Source organism: Gasterosteus aculeatus, chromosome 8 (genome assembly GCF_964276395.1).
Source record: "Gasterosteus aculeatus chromosome 8, fGasAcu3.hap1.1, whole genome shotgun sequence".
Taxonomy (NCBI): domain Eukaryota; kingdom Metazoa; phylum Chordata; class Actinopteri; order Perciformes; family Gasterosteidae; genus Gasterosteus; species Gasterosteus aculeatus.
In genome coordinates this window covers 21,293,962-21,301,748 of record NC_135695.1, presented here as the reverse complement: position 1 = coordinate 21,301,748, position 7,787 = coordinate 21,293,962, and the positions used below count along the sequence as shown (strand labels likewise).

Here is a 7,787-nt window from a genome sequence, read left to right as displayed (position 1 = left end):
GATCGGCAATTAGATGAAGGAATAAAAAATAAATGTGTTTATGTGTGTGTGTGTGTGTGTGTGTGTGTGTGTGTGTGTGTGTGTGTGTGTGTGGGGGGGGGGGGGACAGGAGAGGAGACACCGACCCGTGTGAACGTTTCCTTTGTGCTTCTTCAGGGCGTCTTTGCTCTTGAATCTTTTGCCGCAGCTCTCTGCTTTGCAGATGAAGCGGGCGTCTCCTCTGCAGGCTTCCTTGTGCTGTTCAAAGCTGCACACACACACACACACACACGCACACACGCACGCACACACACAGGGGGAGAGGAAGAAGAAGAAGAGACAGCGTTACCCGGTGTGTGCACATGGTTTTCTGTCTACAGGTAATGAAAGCACTTTGCTACCTGGATATGGAGCCGAAGGTGTTGTGGCAGATGGAGCACTGGTGGGCTTTAGAGTCGCCGGATGGGTCCAGAGATTCAGTACAATGCAGAACACTGAGGGGGCAAAGCATAAGTATAGCCAGTAAACAGAGGGAAGAGCTAGCTGTAATCCCTACGGAAAGCTAGTTTAGTTTAGCATAATGACTCTAAACAGTGGGAAGAGCTAGCTGTAATCCCTACGGAAAGCTAGTTTATCTTAGCATAATGGCTGTAAACAGAGGGAAGAGCTAGCTGTAATCCCTACGGAAAGCTAGTTTATCTTAGCATAATGACTGTAAACAGAGGGAAGAGCTAGCTGTAATCCCTACGGAAAGCTAGTTTAGCTTAGCATAATGACTGTAAACAGTGGGAAGAGCTAGCTGTAATCCCTACGGAAAGCTAGTTTATTTTAGCATAATGACTGTAAACAGAGGGAAGAGCTAGCTGTAATCCCTACGGAAAGATAGTTTAGTTTAGCATAATGGCTGTAAACAGATGGAAGAGCTAGCTGTAATCCCTACGGAAAACTAGTTTAGGTTAGCATAATGGCTGTAAACAGAGGGAAGAGCTAGCTGTAATCCCTACGGAAGGCTAGTTTAGTTTAGCATAATGACTGTAAACAGAGGGAAGAGCTAGCTGTAATCCCTACGGAAAACTAGTTTAGGTTAGCATAATGGCTGTAAACAGATGGAAGAGCTAGCTGTAATCCCTACGGAAAGATAGTTTAGTTTAGCATAATGGCTGTAAACAGATGGAAGAGCTAGCTGTAATCCCTACGGAAAGATAGTTTAGTTTAGCATAATGGCTGTAAACAGATGGAAGAGCTAGCTGTAATCCCTACGGAAAACTAGTTTAGGTTAGCATAATGGCTGTAAACAGATGGAAGAGCTAGCTGTAATCCCTACGGAAAGATAGTTTAGTTTAGCATAATGGCTGTAAACAGATGGAAGAGCTAGCTGTAATCCCTACGGAAGGCTAGTTTAGTTTAGCATAATGACTGTAAACAGAGGGAAGAGCTAGCTGTAATCCCTACGGAAAACTAGTTTAGGTTAGCATAATGGCTGTAAACAGATGGAAGAGCTAGCTGTAATCCCTACGGAAAGATAGTTTAGTTTAGCATAATGGCTGTAAACAGATGGAAGAGCTAGCTGTAATCCCTACGGAAAGATAGTTTAGTTTAGCATAATGGCTGTAAACAGATGGAAGAGCTAGCTGTAATCCCTACGGAAAACTAGTTTAGGTTAGCATAATGGCTGTAAACAGAGGGAAGAGCTAGCTGTAATCCCTACGGAAGGCTAGTTTAGTTTAGCATATAGACTGTAAACAGAGGGAAGAGCTAGCTGTAATCCCTACGGAAAGATAGTTTATTTTAGCATAATGGCTGTAAACAGATGGAAGAGCTAGCTGTAATCCCTACGGAAAACTAGTTTAGGTTAGCATAATGGCTGTAAACAGAGGGAAGAGCTAGCTGTAATCCCTACGGAAAGATAGTTTAGTTTAGCATAATGACTGTAAACAGAGGAAAGGGCTAGCTGTAATCCCTATAGAAAGCTAGTTTATTTTAGCATAATGACTGTAAACAGAGGGAAGAGCTAGCTGTAATCCCTACAGAAAGCTAGTTTATTTTAGCATAATGCCTGTAAACAGAGGGAAGGGCTGGCTATAATCCCTTCAAAAAGCTAGTTTATTTTAGCATAATGACTGTAAACAGAGGGAAGAGCTAGCTGTAATCCCTACGGAAAGATAGTTTATTTTAGCATAATGACTGTAAACAGAGGGAAGAGCTAGCTGTAATCCCTACGGAAAGATAGTTTATTTTAGCATAATGACTGTAAACAGAGGGAAGAGCTAGCTGTAATCCCTACGGAAAGATAGTTTATTTTAGCATAATGACTGTAAACAAAGGGAAGAGCTAGCTGAAATCTCTACATACGGCTAGTTTAGGTTAGCATGATTTGAGAAGCAAAGAAGTGAAACCCTTAAAACCTGAATTTCTTTACCTTTACATATTATCTAAAATATAAATCTATTCCAAATGGATTGAATACTTTTTGGAGACTTGTTGGCGACATTTTGCGGTGAGGAAAAACTACATGACAACGAGTGGAGGGCAGAACCCACTGGCGCTGCAGAGCCTGCTTCACGGGGAACTTCTTGCCGCAGGTCTTGCATTTGAAGTCCTTCTCCTCCGTGCTGGGCCTCTGGTGCAGACTCTGGAGGTGGGCAGCCAGGATCTCCTCGCTGGGGAAGCTGCTCTCGCACAGCAAGCAGGGGTGGTCCTCCTTCTTTATGACCAGTTCTGCAGAGATGTTCCACACACACACACACACACACACACACACACACAAGCGATGAGTAGGGAGGCTTTTTAAAATGATGAATCCGTTATTTGTGTCTCGTGGTTCCACTGTACCCATTTCCACAAGATGCTTAGCTTCTTTGCTGTTTTCGTCTTCATCTCGGATGACCTTCTCCTCTTCCTCCTCCTCCTCTTCCTCCATATCGCTGTCCAGGTAGCCTATCAGGAGCTCCGTGTCCGTCTCGATGTCGTCCACGGCCAGGTAGAAGATGTTCTCTCCGTCCTGAGGGACGACAATGCGGCCGAGGACAAATTCTTGTTCAACACAGGAAGACAAGAAAGGTGAAAGCGTGAACATCTAAATGCGTATGATGACATCATCGTGGCGTTTGTGATGCTTACATATTTCTGTTACTGTCAGAAGTGGAACCGGACCACTGGTCCTCGAGCAGGGACGTGAGAACCAGTTCCGGCTGAGAGACGTTTTCCACCGAGATTTGTGCAACACAGTTATTATAAAGGAACCGATGGAGGTTTGGACCAATATGCAGAATCAATAATGGTGTCAAAAAATCATGAATATTCCCAACGAGCATCTTGGGTGAATGTGCAAATTCAGCAAAAAAACTTCTCTGAAGTCAGTGAACATTCACGAATTCTAAATGTTGAAAATGCTTTTACATTGTTTTAGTCATTCATGGTGTTTTTCTTCATAAAACATGATAGGAATTGTGTTATAGGTAGTTTTAGTCATTTATTATAATGTTGCTAATGTTCAGAAGTTGAACCGCTCATGATTCATTTCTAATATAATTTTATATGTGGAAACATCTTCCTCAAACAACAGGATTTATTCAAGTTTCTCATCAACACTTCATTCTACATGTGACGGAAAAACGTTAAAATGAACTAATTTTCATAAGTAACTGAACTGGGCCTCTGTTGGTTAGCGGTTAGCGGCGCTGCTAACGTTCCTGTAGATCTAAACACTGATCGGTTGTTCACATTGTGACATCATCAGAGATCAGAAATGCACATATATATATATATATATATATATATATGTGTAACTGGATAGATCTGCTATGATCGAGATCATTGCACCCAGACAGCGATTGTTCAGACGGGTCAAAAGCTCAAACCCCTTAAAAATGTTGCCGTTGACGTCCTCGTCCGTAAAGGTCACGCTAATAAAATCAAACAAGTCATTTTGTTTTAACCGCGGGATTGTAAATGCACATAAATAACGATTAGGAAGAGGAAAGCCGCACAATAAATGTCAGTGCTGATGGAAGGCAGAGCCTCGACGCACACGATGACCTTTGAGCGACCCATCACTTCGGGCATCGGGGTAATAATGGCAGGAACTTGTTCACCCCCCCCCCTATTTTCAAGAGCAATCTGTTTTATCTTTTGAACAAGAGACCAGAGGAGAAATTATCCAGATCCAGTTTGATCCCCCCCCCCCCGATCATCGGACGGAACGAAGGAACAAAGAAGTTCAGATCTGTGACCTTCGCTACTGGAAGGAAATGACGCTAAGAAGGTTTTTACAGAACTAAAGTTCACATTCAGGTGTTTATTTCATTACATTTTCTTTTCTCTCTGTCATTTTGAACCCAGAAAACAGTAATACGAAAGCAGCCTTGTCGTCACTTCAAACTTGTACCCAGTGGAAGAGGACGCGTCTCCTCGCCGTCCTCGCGTTTTAACGAGGAGACCTACCTGTATGGCCGCCAGGTTCTTGTGCTCCTGTGAAGGCGCCTGGTGGACAAACCGCAGCCAGTTGGCGTGCCGCGGGTTACTGGCGTCCAGAATATACAGAACATCTCCTTTGGTGCCGCGGACCTGCAGGGAGAAAACACAAACAAAACCATCACAGGTCGTCTTCTTCTCCTTCAACGCGCGCCGGCCGCACACACGAAACACCTAATCGGGTGCACAAGCTGGTCCCCTGCTAATGTGGCCTGCCGCAGATAACCACATCACAGCGCCTCTCCTCACCCCCCCAACCCCCCCCCCAGATGTGGTGAAATGTGGTAAAGGAAAGATTGGTTCACCTCCCACATGAGCCGGGTGTCCGAGCTCTCCTCCAGCTCCGCAGGAAGCCTCTTCTCCCCCGCGAACGGGCCGAACTTCTCTCCCTTGGGACCAGATGGAGGGACATCGGCAAACATTACGGTACAAAAAAGCAAAAAAAGACTTTTGTGAAGACGGAATTCTCTCCAGATCTCTGGGTCACTGCATCTCCTTTAATTACCATTCTAGTCCGGTACGCCATCATTACTGGATATTTATATTTTCTGCAAATTGCTGCTTCTTCTCCACTACGTTTATTTATTTGACAACATCATTACTTATTTATGATTATGATACAACATATAATACTGATGGACAAAAATAGAACTGATGGAAACCTGAATTTTAAATTTTTTTAAAAAGTTTATATTTATATTTTAGTACTTGAATAAAGTTTTGAATGTAGGACTTTTATTTATAATATCTTACCCACAGAAAAAAATTGAGCTTTATAAGTCTTCGTGGGATTATTATATTGTAATTGTAATCACACAATTATTTTTGTAAAATCACATTTCATTGCAATAATCTGACAGCCTACATTTATATCAGTTATTTTACACAAACATACTGTAAAACCACAGTTAATTGCAGTATTATGACTGCAAAGTACTCACAGTAAGATGCCAAAATGGTTTATAATATAATACTTTTTCTACAACTGACTGTAACAAAGTTAAAGTAACTTACTCACTGTCAAATGTATCTAGAGTGTAGTTTTACCACCAGATCTGACATCTGAAGCACCATGTGAGTACATCCTCCTCTCCTCACTCCTGTATACACTTATACTTTTTTAATAGCAAACACATCCGGGGAGGGGGGGGGAGGGGGCGTGGCACTTCATGTTGCCTTCACGTCCCATCCTCAGCCAGCGTCTGTTACCACCTAATCTCCACTCGCTTCCTAACTAGCCATCCTACATGGGCACTTCCCCGCTGACACCACGTCACACGCCCCCTCTGCGTGTCTGACAGCGGGAGGGGGGGCGAGGGGGGAGAGGGGGGGGGGGGGACACGTCTGCAACTTTATGAAAGACACCAATAAACAAAGCTCGCTGGTAACGTCTGTGTGTAGTTTCCGGTCGTTTCCGCCACTTTGTAGCCGCTCTCCTCGGGCCGACATGGCTACTTTGTAACTTTGTAACGTGGTGAGCGCGAGGGGGGGGGGAGAAACAACCGGAGCGGCTACGTGGCACGTCGCGTCACAGCCGCCCCGGGGTCCGAGGCTCCCACACGGGGGAAGCGGGACGGACGGAACTCGGACAACACTTTTCTTTTCTTTGACACGAAGAAGCGTAACTTAACTCGCATAAAGAACGAACCTTTTTCACGCGCCTCGCCGTGTAGAGACCGATTCCATCCTGGACCTGTGACGCCTTCAGGGAGAAGCGGTCCGGCACGTACATACCCAACATCGTCATCACCGGGGAGACGTTTCCCGCGAGGACATTTGGCGCGTCGGCGGGACACAGTCAGCATGAACGGTTTGGATTTAAGGGCCGGTTGGTGTCTCTCCCGTGTCCCCCCCCCCCACCCCTCCTCGAGAAGCGGCTCCAGGTTGAACTTCTGCTGCTCCTGCGGCAGGAAGGCAAAGCGGCGCTCTGATTGGTCCAAAGTTTGTAACCAGAAGCTACCTTGACTGGGCTCATCCGGTCTGCTGCAGACTGTAGTACTACTGCAGTAATACCACGAAGGAGGTCAAGTATACTACTATAAAGGATGAATTAACGCCATTTGCTGGCTGGCGATAGATCTTTGACTAATAATTGTAATTATTCTGAATCAGTCTCATTGCTCTGTGTTTAATGTCACGCATTAATCACCCTGCCAGCAGAACATTCTGATATTATATTTTGAATTGTATTATTTACGTGGACACTTATAAGGCGGCATAAAATCCAGTTAGAAAAATTAAAATGTTGTCACAAAGCCTTTTCAAAGGGATTATTTGAGCTTCATCAAAAAAATGACAAAAAAGGAAGAAAGCATGATTTGGGAAAATTCAACAATATTACCAAAAGTTTTTTTTTTTTTAAGTAAAGACACAACAATGACAAGAAAGCAATAGAAGAAAGACAACTTCAAAAAAGATACACGCCACAATGTCAGGTTTTCCATACGTGATTACAATGTCCTAAATAACTCACTGTACCATTACTGTGTTATCTTTAGAAACATTGATTAACAGAAAGAGATCAGTCAAATTCATCTGTTACTTTATGATGTGTTTTGTCTCTTTTTCGGCAATAAATCAACATTGCATTGAGATCAAGGTCTCTTTTACAAGTGGGTAAACAAAAAAAAGTTATAAATACAATAGAACAACGCTAAAGGTGAATATAAATAAAAATGTTAATAGATGATTACTGACATTAAGGCTGTTTTTTGCATTACAAGTTTGCTGAAATGTTTGTTTTTGATTATCTAATGGTAACTTTTGGTGAATTTCTGAGAATTTTACAGATAATAATATTATTTGTCTGCTGGTCTCAAAAGAAAATCTCTTGACCAAACCACGAAAAACAGCGTTTCCTGTCATGTCTCCCCTTCAGAGGGAAAACTTGAATTTTCAAAATAAAAGTACACAAAGTGAAGCCAGATGACCCTTTTTTTTCCTTCTTTTTTCTTTGCAGACAAACCACTTCCTCCAAATGCTCAGCAGTGGATGTGGTTTGCTAACAAACACACAACTCATAGATGAATGAAACTATCACGCAGACCTCACACCATCTTCATTACGCCTATTTTTAGACCTGGCCTCAGTCTGATTTGTTGACTCTCTTTGGGATTTCCATCGCTGACTGTTTGTGTACGTTCTCCCTCTCAACGCCTCTTTGGCAAACGTCTTCGCCCTTTAATCAGCGGCGCGGCGCAGCGTTGTGTCGCCTTTTCTGTTTACTGTGTTTATAGCTCGTGTTTATGCCGACTGCTTCCTGTTGTTGCGACTCTGCGCCAAACTGCTCCGTGATTGGTCCGGGCGACCGGCGAGGGTCAGACTCCCGACTGAAT

General features: G+C 43.5%; 1 protein-coding gene across 1 annotated transcript in view; it reads right to left on the bottom strand.

The window, feature by feature from the left end:
* prdm5 (PR domain containing 5) overlaps positions 1–6,390 on the bottom strand; it is a 22,859-nt gene extending 16,469 nt beyond the window's left edge. The window contains exons 1-7 of the mRNA XM_078108728.1: positions 6,101–6,390; positions 4,758–4,841; positions 4,423–4,545; positions 2,812–2,980; positions 2,520–2,697; positions 381–473; positions 126–247 (exon numbers count right to left, since the gene is read on the bottom strand). Of these exons, the coding sequence (XP_077964854.1) occupies positions 126–247; positions 381–473; positions 2,520–2,697; positions 2,812–2,980; positions 4,423–4,545; positions 4,758–4,841; positions 6,101–6,199 (868 nt within the window). The 5' untranslated portion in view covers positions 6,200–6,390. The remainder of the gene's footprint in view (positions 1–125; positions 248–380; positions 474–2,519; positions 2,698–2,811; positions 2,981–4,422; positions 4,546–4,757; positions 4,842–6,100) is intronic.
* Positions 6,391–7,787: the final 1,397 nt, after the last annotated feature.